Raw genomic sequence first — 21,738 nt, 5'->3', positions numbered from 1 at the left:
CTGGCAGAAACACCTTTCCCAGAGCTCCAGAAAATAGGTAAAGGACTGCAGTAACACTGAATCAAGAAAAAGATTTCTTAAAGTAGGCTCTCAGGGGGCAGGTAGTCAAAAATTCACTTAGTGGTGACCGAGGTGGCCAACTGAGCTCAGAGCTGAGAGGTCAAGGTGGATGAGGATGTGCTGACCACACTTAAGATGCTCCTTGTTGGCGAGCATGGGGTGGACAAGTCCAGCCTGCTTGTGAGGGTCACAGATGATAATTTTTTTTTTTTTACTTTTTTATTGTATAGTTAACATATATACAAAGGAAAGAAATAAAAAAGGAATAGTTTTCAAAGCACTCTTCAACAAGTAGTTACAGAACAGATCCCAGAGTTTGTCATGGGTACCATACGATCCTCTCAGATTTTTCCTTCTGGCTGCTCCAGAACATAGGAGGCTAAAGGGCTTAAATATTTTTTTTTATCATCACGGTCAATTTTTTTCCTTATTTCTTTGTGAAAAATAACATATATACAAAATAGCAGTAAATTTCAAAGCACAGCACCACAATTAGTTGTAGAACATATTTCAGACTTTGACATGGGTTCCAATTCCACAATTTCAGGTTTTTACTTCTGGCTGGTCTAAGATACTGGAGACTAAAAGAGATATCAGTTTAATGATTCAGCATTCATATTCATTTGTTAAATCCTATCTTCTACGTATAACTCCACCATCACCTTTGATTTTTCCACCCCTCTCTTTAGGGGTGTTACGGCTATGGCCATTCTAACTTTTTTATGATGGAAGGGTCTGTCACTAATATGGGGTAGGGAGATGGAACTAACAGATGATTCTTTTGATCCAGAACTTGCAGCAACAATAAGTGTTGACTTTAAGGTACAGACAGTTTCAGGATGGAAATTGGGGATGCTGCTGGTGAAGAGCGGTTTAGGACATCAACTCCCAGCTATTGTGGAAGCATACAAGGCGTTATACTGGGTTATAAAAGCACCATAAAATACCCTTTTTATAAAGTGGATAATCGGGTAAATGGATTGGAAGCATACTGTACCAGAAATGATATAATAAACATGCTAGCTGGAAATAAAATTGATAGGGAATATCATGAAGTTATTAGAAGTGAAGGCCTAAAGTTTTCATGGAAGCACTCCATGTTATTCATGGAGGCAGATGCAGAAACCTAGAATGATGTCCAGTGTGCCTCTGAGGAACTTGCTGAAAAGGTCCTTCCAACTGCTGGACTGTAGGAAACTGAGAAGCAGAATGGAGAAGTAAAACCGTCACACAGGGAAGAAGGTCAAGGAGGAGGCACCTGTGGTGGTTATTGTTTTGTATTATAAACTCTGGGAAATTCTGTCTCTTGTGTATTTGATCAGATCTTTCTGTGTATATAGTCCGCTCTTTTAGGGACATTGCAGTTTGCACGCATTTGTTTTTGTGTCATGGCCGTGAATGTTTGCAAACAATCTCACCAGCTTTCCTAGGTAAAATGTGGTGCACAATTTGGTCTACAGATTTTTTATGTAACATAATATTTTCCTTTATATTTGATTTTTTTTTTTTTAACATGGGCAGGCTCTGGGAATTGAACCTGTATCTCTGGAATGGCAGGCGAGAATTCTGCCATTGAACCACCATTGCCTGCCTAGTATATTTATATTTAATTTTAAGAATTACGTTTATCATGTAATTTAAAAAAATACATCCATCTACTATGTGTTAATACAAGATCTGCTTTTGGTCTCCTCTTTGCTTGAATCCTCCTGTCAGTTGAATTACTTGGCATGTAGAGCTCTTGAAACACTGAGAGGGATCCATGTATCATCAGACTGGTGCATTCCTTCAGGAATGACGAGGATCATGATCCCACAGCTTTTCTAGGCTTTGCACTGGTAGATTCTCTTTTAGTTCTACGTAAACTCTCATTACAGAATGTAGCACAGGCCACTTACTTATAAATAAATCTATTTTTGTTTTGATGATGCTTCTAAGCTAGCATTGATATGCTAAAGCAGTTTGATCTTACTTTTTACTTTTCAATGAGTAATTTGGTTACTTCCCTGGAGTTCTTAATTCTGCAGTATGTACATTGGATGAGTGGCCCCTTTGCGCAGCTGTTGGGTAATGCAGCGTTTGGTAGAATGGAAATAAGATTTTCCCCATCTTGGTTTCACAAGGACATGAATAGTGTGTGTGTTGTAACTCATGTAGTTTTAACCACTTTGCAGACGCAACACTTCTTTTCTTAAATGTTGGTAGTGTTTGTCCACCTATCTTAATTGTACTTGTTTAATGTTTATGAACACCTGTATCTTATGACTTTGTAAACGACTAGTTATTCAGAAACCTATTTCTGTGTTTTGAGGGATGGGGATACAAACCCTAAATGACAGTTTGAGAAAGGCATATTGCTTCCAGATTCTGATATGTGTGGGAAAATACTGTTACAGTGAAAATCTTGATCATTTATTGTAAGAAGTAACCAATAGTTTATCAAAACCAACTGGTACAAACTAATAAGTTTTTTCCACAATATTTAGTTTTCTAACCTCTTAATATTGTGCATTGTATATTTTTTCACTCATGCCATTTAGTTTGCATTGATCCCTGATACATTTACATTGATCCCTGATATTTTAAGTCCCCAAATAAGTAGGCTGTCTTTTAAAGTTGAACATTCTGATAACCTCAGTAACAGTCTAAGTCGCAACAGGTAAAAATTTCTCTAGATCACCTTTGCAATAAGTATGTTAATGGATTTCAGGTTGGATTCTTTCTGAAATGTATGTCTTCACAGATGAAAACCTCACATTTTCCCTGGCTTATACTTGTTAAGCCTATATTACACATGATTAAAAGTTTTATATATTCTGTATGTTTATACTACAGATAAAACATTTGCTACTGTAATATTGGTAAAAAGTGACTAATATGCACTTATAATTTGTTCGTGTTATATTAAAACTTTAGATTTGTGTATTTATATAGCATCTGTATTGGCAAAACTTTTCTGTTTATTATTTCCTGTTCTTTGAGCTATTTAATAGTCTTTCTGTGCATTGGATTGTTGTCTTGATTTGGTCAAGACATGAGTTACTTGAACATAACTTTTAAAACTAAAAAAAAAAAGCAGTAGGGTCTCTTGGTGCTGTCCCTCACCACTCACTGGCTTAGCATGGAGCCAGCCCTCAGTCCTAGTGAAACTGGATCTTGGGCCCAGTTCCAGAGGGAGCAAAGTAACCCTGTGCTCCAACTGGGAGCATTGTGTCTGGCCCAGTGTGTGTGGCGGTGGCCTGGGGGGTCTGCTGTGCCTGAACCTGCCCCGCGAGTAGAAGGCCAGCTCACCAAGGCCTGCAGAATGCGGGAGAGCAGTCAGGTCTTGCTGCCTGGGGCATGGGATTTCTGGCTATAGGATACACACTGTAGTGCCAGAGACTGTGAGAAAACTGTCTCCTTGGGGAGAAGGGACATTTGTAACTGGGTAGATGGGGGAATTCCTAGGTCTACCAAACTAGAATCAGGGGCAGGAAAGATCTGGAAGGCCCCTTTCCTTTGACCTGGAGCGCTTCGTATACAAACCGTTACATGGATAAACCCTGAAAGAGAGCACCTAAAAAGGTGCCCTGCAAAGACTGGGAAAGCTGCTTTCTTTTTTTCCTTCTCTCTCTTTTTTCCAGTTAGCTCTGGCATTCAAGGAAACCTTAATGGTAACACGAGCTGAATATAAGCCTTAAGAGCACATGCCATGCTGTAGAGTCTGAATTCCCACCGTAACTCATTAAAACATCACAATATCTAGGTTTTAACAGGAAATTACAAAACATAGAGAAACAGGAAGTAATGGCACAGGCAAAGGTGATGATTAGAAACCATCAATGAAGATGGCCAGGCAAAGACTTAAAAAAAAAAGGGGGGGGGGGAGAGGGGGGTTCCTAAATATGTTAAAAGAGCTAAATGAAATCAGGAAAAAGATAGATGAACACGAAAAAAATTATCAATAGCAAGATGGAAATTATAAAAAGGGACCAAAGAGAGCTGACCACAGTGACAGAAATTAAAAATTCCCTAAGGGATTCAAGAGATTTGAGCTGGCATAAGAGAGAATCAGTGAACTAGAAGGTAAGATAATTGACATCACTCAGTCTGAGGAGCAGAAGGAAGACAGAATGGAGGAAATTGAACAGAGCCCGAGGAGCCTGTGGGACAACATGTAGCATACGAATATGTGCATTGTAGGAGTCCCAGAAGGAGAAGACAGAAAGAAAGGGGCAGAGAGAATATGCAGAGAAATAATGGCTGAAAACTGCCCAAATTTAATGAAAGACCTGAATCTGCACATTCAAGATGCTCCATGAATTCCAAACAGGATAAACCCATACTGACCCACATCATGACATATTATAATCAGACTGTTAAATGCCAAAGACGAAGAATTCTGAAAGCACGAAGGGGAAACAGCATAAAACCTATCAGGAGCCTCAGTAAGATCAGATGCCAGTTTCTCATCAGAAACCATGGAGGCAAGAAGGCAGTGGGATGATGCTTTTTAAAGTGTTGAAAGTCAAAAACTGTCAACCAAGAATCCTGTATCTGGGAAACATTCCCAAACAAACAAATGCTGAGAGAATTCATCGCCACTAGACTGGCACTATAGCAGATACTAAAAAGGGTTCTGTAGATTGAAAGTAAAGGACAACGGAGAATAAATTGAAGCTGCATGAAGAAATAAAGATCTTTGGTGAGGGTAATGACACAAGTAAATATAAATCTAGGGCTATTGAATATTTGATTTGTAACTCCACTTTTTAATTCCTACTGGATCTAAAAGGGAAATGCATGAAATGTAAGGATATATGAATAGTTGTCTTTAAACATTAACCTGTAATTTGTAACAAGATGTATATAAAGATGAGGGGACAGAGGATTTAAGAACATAGTTTGTGTACACTATTGAAGTTAAGTTGGTATCAAAGCGAACAAGATTGTTATAGAGTGTTAAATTTAAGCTCCATGGTAACTACACGGAAAATATGTAAGCTCACAAGCTCATAGAGACGCATATGAGAGTATAGGTATATCTCATTTCATTGCACTTCTGTAGATACTGCTTTATGTTTTTTAAAATAAATCGAGGGTGGGCTATGGTGGCTCAGCAGGCAGAGTTCTCGCCTGCCATGCCAGAGACCCAGGTTCAATTCCCAGTGCCTGCCCATGCAAACAAACAAACAAACAAAACAACAACAGCAACAACAACTAATTGAAGATTTGTGACAGTCCTGCATCAAGCAAGTCTGTCTGCCATTTTTTCAATAGCAAGTGCTCACTTTGTCTCTCTGTCACATTTTAATTAAGAAATGTACATTTTTTTTAAAGACATGATGCTGTTGTATACTTAATAGACTAGAGTATTGCCTAAACATAATTTTTATATGCACTGGGAAACCAAAAGATTTGCGTGACCCTGTTGCAGCATTTGGTTTATTGCAGTGTGCAGAACTGAATGCACATCTGGGAGTTCAGGGAGCTTGAGCAGGGCAGGAAGAACGGGGAGTTAGTGCATAATGAGTATAGAGTCTCTTTGGAGAGATGAGAAAGTTTTAGTTATGGAAGCTGGTGAGGTTACCTCACAAAACAGTGAATATGATTAATCGTACTGGTCTTCTTGGGAGTGGTTGAAGTAGGATAGTTTTATATATATTCTCATAATTAAAAAGAAAAAAACAGCAACTGAAGGGTCAATGAAAGTTAAATGCAGAATACATGAGCTTCAATGGGATCTAGGAAGGGGAAGGAGAAAATGCCCAAAGAGACATTTTTGGGGCACATGAGGAAATTGGGTTATGAATTGTAAGCTTTGAATCCATGTTAAGTTCTTAAATTGGATAACTGAACTTGAGGTGGTCACATAAGTGAATATCTTTTGTTCTTAGGAAATGTGTGTGGAGTATTACGATAAAGGAGCATGATGTATGCAACCTACCCTCAAGAGTTCAGAGAAGGAATTGATAAATAGGCAGACAGATACGTGGATATACAGAATGCTATGGCAAATGTAAAAATTAAAATTGGTGTAAGTTTGGATGTATTTCAAAATGAAAAGTTTTTTTAAACAGTAAAAAAGGATATTTGTAATATGATGCCATTCATCAAAAAACAGTGTACTATTATGTTAAAACACTGAATGAAGCTGAATGTGAGAATGATAGAGGGAGGAGGGCTGGGGGCATAAATGAAATCACAAAGAAAGATAGATGATAAATATTGAGATGGTATAATCTAGGAATGCCTAGAGTGTATAATGATAGTGACTAAATGTACAAATTTTAAAAATGTTTTTGCATAAGGAAGAACAAAGGAATGTCATTACTGCAGGGTATCGAAAATAGATGGTAATTAATATTTTAAAGTTTCAACTTATGGTGAAACTAAAGCAAAAAATGTTTATTTGGTACAAAATTTAAATTTTGACTAGTGCATCTCCTAATATAACTTACATAGATAGTTGGTTGAACAACATAAGTACATGGAACCTTGGGTAGGACATGGGATTTTGTTGGTTTGTCCAGAGTGATGCCCCGATGAATCCCAGAGTGATTCAGTCAGTGAGTGGAAAAGTATTTGCAAAGTCCCCTTTGGGGAATGGTGAGAACAAGGGAAAATTCAACTTCCCCAAGTTGAATTCTTGATATTCTCACAAGCAGTGTGGACAACCAAAGCTATAGGCTGAGTCCACAGTCTTGGGGTTTGTTCATATGAAACATAACCCCACAAAGGATAGGTCAGTCCTACTTAAAATTAGGCCTAAGAGTCACCCCCAAGAGAGCCTCTTTTGTTGCTCAGATGTGGCCTCTCTCTCTCCAGCCAACACAACAAGCAAACTCACCACCCTCCCCCCGTCCATGTGGGACATGACTCCCAGGGTTGTGGACCTTCCTGGCAACATGGGACAGAAATCCCAGAATGAGCTGAGTTTCAGCATCAAGGGATTGAGAAAAACTCGAGAATGAGCTGAGACCCAGCATCAAAGGATTGAGGAAACCTTCTCGCCCAAAAGGGAAAAGAGTGAAATGAGACCAAGTGTCAATGGCTGAGAGATTCCAAACAGAGTTGAGAGGTTATCCTGGAGGTTATTCTTACGCATTAAGTAGATATCACCTTGTTATCCAAGATGTAATGGAGAGGCTGGCGGGAACTGCCTGATAATGTAGAGCTGTGTTCCAGTAGCCATGTTTCTTGATGATGATTGAATAATGATACAGCTGTCACAATGTGACTGTGTGATTGTGAAAACCTTGTGTCTGATGCCCCTTTTATCTATCTACCTTGTCAACAGATGAGTAGAACATATGGAATAAAAATAAATAATAGGGGGAACAAATGTTAAAATAAATTTAGTTTGAAATACTAGTGATCAATGAAAGGGAGGGATAAGGGGTATGGTATGCAAAAATTTTTTTTTCTGTTTTCATTTTATTTTTCTGTTGTCTTTATTTCTTTTTCTGAATTGATACAAATGTTCTAAGAAATGATCATCATGATGATGAATATGCAACTATGTGATGATATTGTGAATTACTGATTATATATGTAGAACGGAATGAGCATATATTAAGAATGTTTGTTATTCCCTTCTTGTAATTTTTTTTAATTAATAAAAAATTTTAAAAAACAAACAAACAAAAAAAAACACAGCATACTCAATGGCTCTATGAGACCAAAAGAAGAGAGGTTTACTTTGTTCAAAACCTAGATTTTCTATAGTACACCAACATTATTCTTTGCGGTGCCTCTGACTTTCTTCATTCTCTTCTTGTATTCCTTTCACTGTTTTTTTTAATTGAGGTCTTTTTCTTCTCATACAGGCCATGTATTGCAAGTGTATGTTTGAGTTCATTTTCCTTTGCATAATCCAAGGAATCATAAATCATGCCAAAGCCAGTCATCTTGCCACCACCGAAATGGGTTCTGAATCCAAATACTAAGATGACATCTGGTGTAGTCTTATACATTTTGGCTAGTTTTTCCCGAATTTCTGCCATAGGTACCATCATCTTTCCAGGGTGAAGGACATCAATGACCATTTGTTTCTGCTGTAGTGTCAGTTGGTCATGAACTTCCTGGTCTGGATAGTTACCATGTCATTCAGGAGGGCAAGTGATCCCCAGGCAGCCAGGGAGGAAAACAGCTGATTAGATTCTTGACAAAAGAAGACACGCTAACTCAATAAGCACATAAAAAAGTTTTCAACATCATTAATCATCAGGGAAATGCAAGTTAAAATCACACTGCCCTAGAATGGGTAAAATTAAGAGGACCTGCAAAATCAGATATTGGAGAGGAGACCTGTGTCCAATCAGAATTCTTCTATTTAGACAGTGCCTTCTTGACCAAAAGGGGGGCGGGGGGGTAGGGGGAAGAAATGTACCAAAATAAGGTATCAGTGGCTGAGAGAGTTCAGATGAAGTTGAGAAGCTATTCTGTAGGCTACTCTTTTGCACGCTTCAGCTAGATGTTGCTAATTACCACAGATTGCTAAACTCCAACCAAAACCATTCCTGCCAATCTTAAAGAACATCTAGGGTTTTATCTGAGATTCTGCAAAGATTCTGTGCACAATGATTACTTTCCAGAAACCTACAACCTCCAGAGGGTTCCTAGGCCAGATAAGATCTGAAATGCAGAGGGCCCAGCCTCTCCAGAACATCAACTAGTTCTACCCCCCTATCCCATATTATCAACAGCCCCTTCCAACATGGAACAGTTAGAATAGGCATAGCTCAAATACCCCTAAGGAGTGAGGGAAGGATCACAGGAGAAGAAGGAGTTATAACAGAGAAGAGATGATTTAACAAATTGGTATGACTGCTGAATCATCATATTGATAGTTCTTTTAGTCTCCAGTGTCTTGGACCAACCAGAAGAAAAACCTAAAAATTGTGGCACTGTGACCCATACCAAATTCTGAAATCCGTTCTATAACTAATTATTGTGGTATGCTTTGAAACTTCCTGCATTTTTGTATAGGCGTTATTTTTCACAAAAAAATAAAACAAACAAAAACCAATGTACTTTCTGTGACTTTTTTTATGTATGTAGCAATTCTCAAAGCATGGTCCTGAGACCCCTTTGAAGCCCATAACTGTGTATTTACCATAGCAACTGAATTACTTTAAACTAGCTTCTATTTATAGCAATTGAATTACTTTATAAAAACTAGGCATTATTCCTGTATAGTAGAATAGTCAAACTTTGGATAAACTGTAACCCAGAAATACACTAAAATTGATGTAGCTGTAAGACAACCACTTAATTATAAAGCCTTACGGAACTGCAGACTTGAGGACGGCTGACCTTTTGAAGCAGCCAGAAACAAATGCCCATAGTTACTGTGAGGCACTGGACTGTGATCCAGATGCCTGGATGCTCTGATAATTATGCTTTATTGGGTGGCTCTACAAACCTTATCCATAAATGCCAGTAACCCCGTATCTTGTTTTAATGTCTGTTACCCTTTGAAGTAGCAAATACTTGTAGCTGTTGTAAGGCATTGAACTGTAACCCAGATGTCTAATGCTTGGATAATGAATTCTATTGTCATTTGTGAATTGCTCTGCCAGGGCTCCCTGTCTCAGTGTATGTAACTGGGCAGCAAGAGACAGCTCGTGACTGGCCCTGCCTGTATCCCCTTCTCTTACTTTACAACCCTGAAGTACGGTGCTCTCGCATGTATATTAATGAAGTAACATGAGTCCGCCCAGAATTAACCACCTTGCTCATTAACCTAAGCCTGCCTGCGTTTGCTTGAATATTGTAAAGCGCCCCAGGTTTCTGCAGTTTGGGGAAACAGATCTGAGGTTTTGACCTCCTGTTCTTGGCACTGTGCACTGTCTCCTTGAAGTCTTAGTGTCTCAGAATTAGTTATCGAGCACATTGGGCAGTGAATCTGTTTTTGTCCAGTTTTACCTTCAGGGACAATAAAACGTCAAATGGGTTTTATAATAACATTGTGAAGTTCTTTGTCTTTTTTCTCTGTGTTGACGTTGGCACTGAAATGCATCCAGGGGTATGTCAAGGCCGTGCTGGTAGTCGTTATGTGCACCAATAGCAGAGTGCCAGTGTCATTTAGCAGTTCTTGATGGAATAGTAAAGAGTATTAATTTGAGTAAATCTTGATCTCTGTGTACATTTCTTAAAAATTTTGTGACACAGTAGGCAGACACAACACCCCTCTGCTGCACACTGAAGTACAGTAGTTGAGGAGATGCGCTCGTGTGATTAGTTGTGAGCTGCGCTAAACTGCCTCCTTTGTGGAACACTGTTTTTACTTGAGAGAATGAGTGACAAACTATGGTTATTTAAGCTTAAATGGCTAACATTTCTCAAAAAAGGGACAAAGTGAACTTAATTCAAAGAAAACAGCTGAGTATTTATTGCTGAAATTGGAGTTTTCAAATGAAGATTAGAGTTTTGGGAAACTTGTGTCTGCCAACATGAGCTTGACATTTTCCTTACATTTAAAGGCTATTCTAATGAGATTGGCTATGATTTTAACAGACAGAAATCTTTTTAATATTTATAATGAAGTGTGTCAACATTTAGATGAACTGCATAACTTTGAAACAGAGTTTTCCAAATGGCTAGTGCATGATGCTGAAGAAACGGTGATTGATCTTTTCAGAGAGCAGCTTTTGGTTTCAGTGGTTTTCCCTGTTATTTTCCTGTTTTTAAGTTAATTGCTGTAAGATACTGGAGACTGAAAGAGATATCAGTTTAATGAATCAGCAGTCATATTCATTTGCTGAATCCTATCTTCTCTGTATAACTCCACCATCATCTTCGTTCTTTCTATCCCTCTCTTTAGGGGTGTTTGGGCTATGGCCATTCTAACTTCTTCATGTTGTTGGTTGCTGTTTTGAATGGAATTTTTTCCTTGATTGTCTCTTCTATTAGGTCAATACCTGTGTAGAGAAACACAACTGATTTTATACATTAATCTTGTATCCCACCACTTTACTGAATTTGTTTATTAGCTCAAGTAGCTTTGTCATAGATTTTTCAGGATTTTCCAAGTATAGCAAGGATCATGTAGTCTGCAAATAATGAAAATTTTACTTCTTCTTTTCCTGTTTGGATGTCTTTTATTTCTTTCTCCTGCCTGATTGTTCTAGCTAGAACTTCTAGCACAGTGTTGAATAGTAGTGGTGCAATTGACCTCCTTGTCTTGTGCCGGATCTTAGGGGGAAAGCTTTCAATCTCTCACCCTTAATTATGATGCTGGTTATGGATTTTTCATATATTCCCCTGATATTGATGTTTCCTTTGATTTCCTCCCTTTTAAAGTGTTTTTATCAGAAAAGGATGTGAATTTTTTCAAATGCTTTTTCAGCATCAATCAATACAATCCTGTGATATTTCCCTTTCGACTTGTTAGTGTGCTGTATTATGCTGATTGACTTTCTTTTGTTGAACCAACCTTGCATTCCTGGTGTAAACCCTGCTTGGTCGTGATGTAAGTGTTGTTGGATTAGATTTGCTAGTAGTTGTTTTGTTTTGTTTTGCATGGGCAGGCTCTGGGAATCGAACCCAGGTCTGTGGCCTGGTAGGCAAAAATTCTGCCACTGAGCCACCATTTCACCGCCTCTCTATTTGCTAGTATTTTGTTGAGAATTTTTGCAACTATGTTAGCTTCATAAAATGAATTCCATAGCCTTCCTTTTTCTTTGATTTTTTGAAAGAGTTTGAGCAGGATTGGTGTTAGTTCTTTTAAGAATGTTTGATAAAATTCCCTTGTGAATCTGTTTGGTCCTGAGCTTTTTTGTAGGAAGTATTTTGATGACTAATTGAATCTCTTTACTTTCAATTGTTTTGTTGACATCTGTTTCTTCTTGAGTCAGAGTACGTAGTTTGTGTGTTTCTAGCAATTTATCCATTTTATATAAATTGTCTAGTTTGTTGGTATATAATTGTTCATAATATACTCTTAGAATTTTAAAAAGTTTTTAGGATCTGGGTAACTACTCTCCCCACCCCCCTTGCATTTCTAATTTTATTTGCTGCTTCTTTTTTTTTTCTTTGTCAGCCTAGCTAGGTTCCTTCAGTTTTATTGATTTTCTCAAAGAACCACATTCTGATTTTATTGATATTTTCTATTGTTTTTTTTTCCAGTTTTTTATTTTTGCTTTAATCTTTATTTCTCTTTGTTTAGTTTGGGGTTAGTTTGCTGTTCTTTCTCCAGATGAGCAGTTAAATCCTCTATCTTTGTTCACTTTTTCTTACATGGGCAGGCACCAGAAATCAAACTGAGGCCTCTGGTGTCGCAGGCGAGAACTCTGCCACTGAGCCAACATGGCCCACCCTCTCATTCTTTTTTAATATAGGCATTTAGAGCAATAAATTTCCCTCTCAGCACTGCCTTTCTCCACATTACATAAATTTGATATATTCTGCTCTCAGTTTCATTCGTCTCTAGATATTTTGTGATTTCTCTAGCAGTTTCTTCTTTGACCCACTGATTATAAAGTGTGTTGTTTAATCTCCATATATTTATGAAAGTTTTGGTTCTTTGGTGGTTATTAATTTCCAGCTTCATTCTATTATATTGTGGTCAGAAAAAAGTGCATTGAATAATTTGTGTCACTAGATTTATAAAGACCTGTTTTGTATCCCAGTATATAATGTATCCTGGATAACATTCTGTGAGCACTAGAGAAAAAGTATATCCTGGTGTTCTGGGGTGTAATTATCTATCTATCTCTTTGTCTGTCTGTCTATGTATATCTATTAGGTCTGATTCATTTATCACATTGTGTAGGTTCTCTATTTCTTTGCTGACCCTCTGTCTGGTTGTCCTATCTGTAGAGGAGAGTGGTGTATTGAAGTCTCCTACTATTGTTGAAAAGTCTGTAGTTCCCTTCAGTTTTGCCAGTGTTTGTCTCATGTACTTTGGAGCTCCTTGATTGGGGGCATAGATGTTTATGATTGTTATTTCTTCTTGGTAAGTAGTCCCTTTTATTAATATATATAGTGTCCTTCTTTGTCTCTTATGACGTTTTGACATTTAAAGTCTATTTTATCTGACGTTAATATAGCTACTCCTGCTTTCTTTTCGTTACAGCTTGCGTAGAACACCTTTTTTTCCATCCTTTCCCTTTGAGTCTAACTGTGTTCTTGGGTCTGTGATCATAACAATAAAAACTCAGTAACATGAACTAGAACACACTTTGAAATTAAAGAATTCTTCTGAGTTCTTGGAGCAAAAGAAATAAAAATAATAAACAAGTTAATAGAGTCAAAAAGAGAATACAAATTACAAAAACAGGAAGCCTTAGGAAGAGGGTATATTGTTTGCTTAGGTTAGGGTATGTACCTGTATATAGGTATCAGGTATATAGGTGCAGGGAGTGTTTAGGGAGTGGGAAGTTAGTGCTTAACTGGTGCAGAATTTCTCTCTGGGGTGATGAATAATGGTGATGTAAAGGTCACACAATACTGTGGATGTCATTAACTCCACCGAATTACACAGTTGCATGTAGTTGAAAGGTAAAATTTAGGTTGGACATATGTTATTAAGATAAAACATAAAATTAAAGAAAAAATCAAAAGGGATTATGGATTAATAAGATTTTAATACAAATGATGGTACTTCATAATAAAACCTATGGAAGTGACCAAAAACCATGCTGAAGAAAATTCAGGGCTTTAAATGCTTTTTCCTTTTACCCACACATTCTCTTAGTAAGGTTTGAGTTACATAAGTTAGTGCACAGATATGCATATTGCTCAGTGAGTTTTGACAGATGTGTGTACTGATGTAACCACCATCCCAGTCAAGGTACAAAACATTTCTGTCACTATCAGACATTCCCCTCATTTCCTTTTCCAGGTTTTTCTATCATCATTTTTTACTTCTATCTCTGTAGATGAGTTTTTTGTCTGTTCTTTAACTTCATATCAATAGAAATCATACAGTTTGTGCTCTTTTTATGTTTTATTTTTGTCAGTGTTTTGGGATTTTCACTTGCGTATATCAGTAGTTTATTCTTTTTTATTCATGAGTAGTATGTTGTTGCATGATTCCATTATCCTTTTGATGGACATTTGGATTATTTCCAGTCTTTGTTATGACCAAAACTGTGAACAGTTTTGTACAGTGGCATAGCTGGGCTATAACGTTTTTCCCAAGTGGCTATACCATTTGGCTCCTGTAAGTATTGTGGGAGACTTCTGATTGCTCCTCCTCGTTATCAGTCCCGTTATCATCCTTTTAAATTTAAGGCATTCTTGTGAGTGTGAAGTTATATCACTGTGGTTTTGATTTGCATAAGACTTCAAAGTAAATCCTTCCAGGACTGTTACTCGTGGTCTCTAATCCTGACTCCTGCAGTTACTAGCTGTGTGACACGACCTCGTACAGTCACTGGCCTTAATATCCTTGTCTATAAAATGAAACCTGTAATACCTGCTATATAAAGATATTGAGAAGATTGAATGACATAAAATGTTAGAACACTTTCTGGAATGTGCCAGAAATGGCACATTAGTAAGCTTTCAAATTGTCCACTTGTGTAGTGCATTAGTTTTCGGCACTAAGCAGTCATTTAGACCAAGAGTCAGCAAGCAAGCCATATACCTTATACCTAAGGCTTCCTGTTTTTGTAAATGATGCATAAATGGAATACAGCCACATCCATTTCATGAAGTAGCAACAGTTGGGTTTGTTGCCAACAGAAAACAAATGATCTACAAAGCCAAAGTGCTTACTCTAGTTACTTACAGCAAAAGTTTACTGAGCTCTGATTTAGGCCACTGAAACTATAATTTGTTGAGTGGTTCTCCATTTTTTTTTTAAGAGAAAAATCTTTATTGTGATATAAAATGCACATAGAATGTACACAGAAGGCATGCAATTCTTTACTGCTGTCTAGATTAACTGGGAATACTTTGTTCACCATCTAGTGTTAAGATAATGCCTCCTAAAAACATATTGTAAATAATTGGTTATAATCTATAACAAATGCATCACTGATTTTCACAATCATTGATTCAGTAATAATTAGTTTAAGACTATATAATCACATCTATATTCTGGAATATCCATTTACCTTTTTGTGGTGTAGTGGAATTTAAAAGTATGATTGCACATGGATGGTGCAGAACATTCATTACTGCATTATTTTATACTCTCATGACAGGTAACATTCTTCCTGACTGAAAATAACAGCTGCAGCTATGGTCTGCAACATAGTTTTAGGCTTCTCAATGCAATAATTTGTGTATATGTCACATCTGTGTGTGCACCCATGGAACAACTTAAAGAGTACTGTAGTTAAAAAGTGCAACATTACTGTGGATCATTTTGCATATTTAAATATTGTAGTCTGATTATTTGTAAACAAACAAAACCCCACACAAACACTCTTATTTCTACTTTTTAAAAATATCTGTCAACCCATAATTATTCTAATATGGTTTGCCTATGTGAACACATTGAATGTTGGAAGGGTGCATATACCTTAGATGATAAGGTTTAAAAATGAGTGCTTCATAATTTGTACTATGAAATGTACATCTCTGATATTCATTTTATGCAGTGTAAGGTTTAGAACAGGAATTTTGAAATCCTGGATCCACTCAATTCACTTAGAAAACGATTCCTCAAAATTATAACTCTTGCAGCACGCTTAACAGATTAAACGTTGTGAAGTGTTCTAGCTCCATTTCAAGTATCAAAGGAAAATGAGGCTCAAAATGTCTCTAGGATTATAACTGAAAATGCAATGACATAAAAAAGTTGTTTGTTTTGAAATAAGATCTAAATTTAAACAAAGTTCTTATGGTAAATTTATCATCTATGTTAGGCTATAAATACTTTGATCTTAAAATGATTTTATTAAATCTGAATATTTGTTCTAAAGCGATAAAGAACACATTGTTCTTATAAATATATGATTTCAGAGGTAAAATTCAATCTTGATATTTAAAACTTTTAAAACATTTTTGGCTTTAGTTTTACTTTGAAATATTAAATTTCAGTCTGAACATAGATATTGGGTCTCATGGTACTTAAAATTAAATGACTTTAGATATGGAAAATGTTTAATGTGCTAAAAAGAAAGATAACTTACTAAGCTGTTTAAACGTGTCTTTTGATGTCATCAGAAAATCTGCTGTATAGAAAATATCTGATACTCTTGAAGTTGCAGGGTAAGCTGATTTGAAATTTGAATGCCATTATAAAAACCAAGAATCAAACAAAACAGACTGCTGCAATAAAGCACTATGTTTGTAAACTTGCAGTCATGATCCCAAAGTCTGACAAAGTTAGCACTACCCCTCAGAATAAATAACTTTCCACCTCCTAGGTACAAGAAATTTTGAGCTTGGAAAATAATCTAACCTGATCCTTAACATTCTCACTAAGAAGTATGAATATTTTAAGGTATTTCTCTGTTAAGAATTATGTCCAATCATGTGAAATCAATCCCTCTTATGAACAGTGTGCCAAGATTAAATATGACTAGGTTGAACCCTTTTCTGGCTTTAACTCAAAACTGGAAATCATGAGTCTTCTATACATTAATTTTAAAAACACAAGGAAGTGAAAAGTGCTATTTTTAAAAACTTACAACTTTTCCCCCTATTTTATATCAGTGTGGAATGGTTTCAGGTCTCCTGTATTAAAAGCTGGACTTTTTAAAAACTAGTATTATAGTGTTTAATATAAAGATTTCAATCAGTAGTGGTTTCAGCTTCAGCTGGACCGCGAATTAGTCTTCAAATTCTTCTTTTTTCTGCAGGACCTTTTGGTTTTGCAAAACTTTGCTTATGAGCGCGTTGCTTGAGGTGTACTTCTTCATAAAGGAAGTCTGTATTCAACTCATCCCCATTATCTATCTCAGTCTTTCTAATTACATCCATTTGTAGTTGTCTTTCTACTGTTTCTAGCAGAGGGCTCTTGCAGCTAGAATACAGCATCTGTTTGCTTATACTGCATGTATATCCAGGCACTGAATAAATAAAAAGTATGGACTCCAAATAGTCTTCTTCAAGGGAATGTTCATACAGAAAGAAATGATAATGTACTGAATCCTTGGAAATTCTCTTTGGCAAATCTTTTAGTTCTGTGTTTGATGTGTTGGCCAAAATAATAGTTTCATTTTTATATCTGTTTCCAACTGCACATAGTTGAACTGTCTGTTATTCAATTTTTCCAAAGCCTGAAAAGCTTCTCGAGAAATAGGAAATGGTACTCTTCATAGTGTTTGATGCTTAGTGTCCACACTCACATCAGTTTGTACCTCATTAATTTTAATCTGTTGTAATTCTTCCTCGGCTGCATTCAGCGGGGTAGGGGAAGGTTGTGATGGCAAGTATTTTTTATATCCATGTTATGACACGTCTTCCTTTACTGTTCCAAATGTATCATCTTTAACGTGGCCACCTCCAAACTCCTTCTTCAGAGTTGCTCTTGTTGCTGCATACAGCATTTTTTGATGAACGCGAGAATGATCTGGAGACCATGCAGTGCATGTCCATCATATCCGTGGGCATTCTGGGAATCTAATCTGAATAACATATAGCATGGTTGTTTGTCCTCCAGCCGAGGTAGAACAAAGGGATCATAATCTTTATCCCAGGAATCTGAGGGCGGACTACATGACCCAATCACCAGTTGCTCATTTTCAATAGATATTTTCAGAAGTCTGTATTTTCCATTTTTTGCTCTGGCAAAGATATCTTTAACATCTTCACTATTTTGGATGCTTGTCTGATGGGACATGGCAGCGGCCACAGGCTCTGGGATCCAGCACTGACTGCAGCCAGCAGCTCTGGTCCGATTCTCCATTCTTAAGTTGCTAAATCTGTACCTAGGTAGAGCACCATTAACGTACCAATTTAAATCTGGCGCTGTCTGGGTTGGATTTTCATGTTAAAAGATAGAATGAACATTTAAGAACACTTTGGACAAAATTATTTTGAAAATAGAAGGCCTGGTATTCTTTTTTTTTTTTTTTTTTTTTTTTTTTACATGGGCAGGCACCGGGAATCGAACCCGGGTCCTCGGGCATGGCAGGCAAGCACTCTTACCTGCTGAGCCACCCTGGCCCACCCAGTGACTTACTATTAAATGCATTCATTTACTTGTCCTACACTAGGAGTAAAGGAACATTTGTAGGTAAAAGATCATGCATTTTAGGACTTGTGGAAAAAGGTATGTAAACATTTCACACAGTTTGATTAGCAAGCCTTTCTTTTTTTTTTTTTTTTTTTTTTAAAGACAGAGAGAAGGAAGGAAGGATAGAAGGAAGGAAGGTAGGAAGAAAGGGAAACATTTTTAAACATTTTCTTGTTTTATTGTATTCTGTTTCTCCGTTTTTGTTACATGGGCTGGGGCCGGGAATCGAACCGAGGTCCTCCGGCATAGCAGGCAAGCACTTTGCCCGCTGAGCCACCGCGGCCCGCCCAGCAAGCCTTTCTTGATTGTGTTCTAATTCTTGAGGCATATCTCATGTGCATATGTGGAACAAATTATGCCATTTACCAGGGCAACTATCACTTCAGCCTGTTTTATTTCCACAGGCAGCTCCTGGAGGGCAGGCATCTTTAATGAAAATATCCGATAGCACAGTGAAGTCGGTGCCAGCTACTTCACAACTCTCAAAGCCTGGAACCACAATGCTGAGAGTAGCAGGGGGGGTCATCACAGCTGCCACCTCCCCAGCTGTGGCCCTCTCCACAAATGGTCCTGCACAACAGGTAAGAGTCATGATGATGCAAGAAAATCTCAGTGAAACATAAACGTAGTGTTCTAGTTTGCTAGCTGCCGGAATGCAACACACCAGAGACGGATTGGCTTTTAATAAAAGGGGATTTATTTTGTTGGTTCTTCAGAGGAAAGGCAGCTAACTTTCCACTGAGGTTCTTTCTTACATGGAAGGCACAGGATGGTCTCTGCTGGTCTTCTCTCCAGGCCCCTGGGTTCCAACAACTTTCCCTGGGGTGATTTCTTTCTCCATCTCCAAGGGCCCGGGCTGAGCTGCAAGTGCTGAGATGAGGAATGCCAAGCTGCTAGACTGTGCTACATTGCGTTCTCTCATTTAAGCACAAGCCAATTAAGTTAAACGTCACTCATTGCAGCAGACACGCCTCCTAGACGACTGCGGATGTAATTAGCAACAGATGAGATTCACCTACCATTGGCTCATGCCCACAGCAACAGAACTAGGTGCTTTCACCTGGCCAAGTTGACAACTGAATCTAACTACCACACGTAGTATAAACATAAGGAAGATATTCAGCACACATACCATTTGGCCTTATTGCTTAAAAAAAATGAGACATCACTTATAAAATTCAGCATTTTAGAGTATACAATTTGGTAGATTTTTACTGTATTCAAAAGGTTGTGCAACCATCACCACCATCAGATTCCAGAACACACTCATCACCCCAAAGAGAAACCTGGTATCCATTAGCAGCCACTCCCCATTCCCCCATCCCCACAACTCTAGGCAGCTTCTAAATCTGCTTTCTGTCTCTAGATATGTCTGTTCTGATCATTTCATATAGATGGAGTCATACAATTTGTGGTCATTAGTGTCTGGCTTGTTTTGCTTATTACTGCATTTTCAAGGTTCATCCGGGTTGTAGCATGTATCAATAAGAGTATTCCTTTTTATGGCCGAATTATATTCTGTTTTATGGATATGTCACATTCTGTTTATCCATTCATCATTTGGTGGACAGTTGGGTTGTTTCCACTTTGGGGCTGTTGTGAACATCTAGGTACAGATTTATGTATGTTTTCAATTCTGTTTGGTGTATACCTAGGAGTAAAATTGCTGGGTCCTAATCTAACTTTGTGTTTAACATTTTGAGAAACTGCTTAAGTGTTTTCTAAAGTGACTGTACCATTTTACGTTCCCACCAGCAATGGATGAATGTTCCAGTTTTTCCATATCCTCATCAACACTTAGTTTTTTACTACTATCCTAGTGGGTATGAAGTGGTATTTTATTGTATTTTTGAGTTTCATTTCCCTAGTGGCTAATGATATTGAGCTTCTTTACATGTGCTTATTGGCTGTTTATACATCTTCTTTGAAGAAAAGTCTATTCAAGTACTTTACCTATTTTTCAATTGATTTATTTGTCTTTTTATTATTGAGTTTGTAGGAGTTCTTTGTATAACTTAGATAAAAGTTCCTTAAATACTTTATTTGCAAAAAATTTTTCTTATTCTGGGGTTTGTCTTTTCACTTTCTTCATGGTGTCCTTTGAACCACAAAAGTTTTCAATTCTAATGAATTCCAATTTATTTATTTATTTCTGTATTTGGACTTTTGGTGTTCAATCTAAGAAACTGTTGCATAATTCAAAGTCACAAAGATTGAAACCTATGTTTTCATCTAAGAGTTTTATAGTTTTAGTTCTTACATTTGGGTCTTTGATTCATTTTGTTCACTTGCACATATGGTGTGAGGTGGGGGTCCAGTCTCATCCTTTTGCATATAGAAATCTAGTTGGTACAGCATCATTTGTTGAAAAGACTGTTGCCCATTGAATTGTCTTGGCCACCCCAAGGACTTTTATGATCTGACCTTTGATGCTTCTCCAATTTGCTTCTCCTGACATGCCTGTTTGCTAGCCATACCACTCTACTTAGCAGTTTCCTGAACATACCATTTTCTTTCATGCCTCTCTGACTTTCTGCCTGCTCTCCTATGCCAAGTACACCCTTTCATTTCCTCCTTTCAGTCTTGATCTTGAAGCTTCCCCTAAGGTGTCATATTGCTTACTTGAAGCTCTTTTTCTACTTGCCCCTCCTCACCCCTTGGCAGAAATAGTTGCTTTTCCTCTCACTTGTTTGTAGGGGCGCCTTGTAATTGGCTCACTTGTACCTTGTTCTGCTGTTTGGTGCTTTCTCCTTGAGGACTTTTCATTTCAAGCCTGATCATTGTCACTGCTTGTTGAACAGTGTGACTAGCTTTAAAGCAATGTAGTGAACTTTCAGTAAGGCTCTTTCTGATGTGGGTTTACATTCTGAGCTTATCACCTACTATTTTTGGTGTTGAAATATCCTTTTATAAAGAAAGTGATAGTGATAATAAGTGTTTAAATGTTTTTAATGTGGTAACCCTGCAATGCTCCTTCATTTATTTTTAGGTTTTCCTTAGATGGCATGACATTTAATCAATGGATAATAATTACTAATAGATAATATTTATTGACTGTGTGCTGTATGGCAGTGTTCTACACAATTCACGTTGCTTTCTCTTCATTTCTGTTATTTCTGGCCCTGGGCATGAGCAGTCTGAGGGACTGTCCCCCAGTTCATCATCTGTTGTCGGGTCTGCAGTGAAACCCTCTGGGCCGCAGCACGTGTGTGTAAGCCAGGCGGTGGTGGGCCCTGGCAAAGCTGCTGCCCCTACTGTCGTCACTGCCACATCCCTGTTGTCCCCACCAGCAGCCATGTCTGGGAAAACCACAGTGTCAGGTGAGTCGCAGCAGAATTATATATTTTTTCCTTTCAGCAAGAATATTTTGGAGGGTTTTAAACGTTTTGTGTACTACAAAAAGTTGTTAATGAATAGTTGCCTCAGTAACATTTACCATGTAGCAGTAACATTTACCATAGAACTGCTTTTTAGGTGAATTATTCTTATTTAATATCTGTGCACAAAAGTCTTTTTGCCTGAAAAGGTTATATAGATTGAATAATTTTAAAACGATG

General features: G+C 37.5%; 1 protein-coding gene and 2 pseudogenes across 4 annotated transcripts in view; 2 read left to right on the top strand and 1 right to left on the bottom strand.

The window, feature by feature from the left end:
* The window catches only part of YEATS2 (YEATS domain containing 2), a 194,398-nt gene that overhangs the window by 134,980 nt on the left and 37,680 nt on the right, over nt 1-21,738 (top strand). For all 4 annotated transcript variants that reach the window (XM_077148751.1, XM_077148749.1, XM_077148750.1 and 1 more), the window contains exons 20-21: nt 18,586-18,762; nt 21,318-21,501. In XM_077148751.1, coding sequence (XP_077004866.1) covers nt 18,586-18,762; nt 21,318-21,501 — 361 coding nt within the window. The remainder of the gene's footprint in view (nt 1-18,585; nt 18,763-21,317; nt 21,502-21,738) is intronic.
* Nucleotides 295-6,155, top strand: LOC143673792 (ras-related protein Rab-18 pseudogene; annotated as a pseudogene).
* On the bottom strand, nt 16,735-17,785 carry LOC143673790 (twinfilin-1 pseudogene; annotated as a pseudogene).

Source organism: Tamandua tetradactyla, chromosome 2 (assembly GCF_023851605.1).
Source record: "Tamandua tetradactyla isolate mTamTet1 chromosome 2, mTamTet1.pri, whole genome shotgun sequence".
Lineage (NCBI taxonomy): Eukaryota > Metazoa > Chordata > Mammalia > Pilosa > Myrmecophagidae > Tamandua > Tamandua tetradactyla.
Note: the sequence above shows the minus strand (reverse complement) of the source record. Positions and strands in the feature narration are given on the sequence as shown.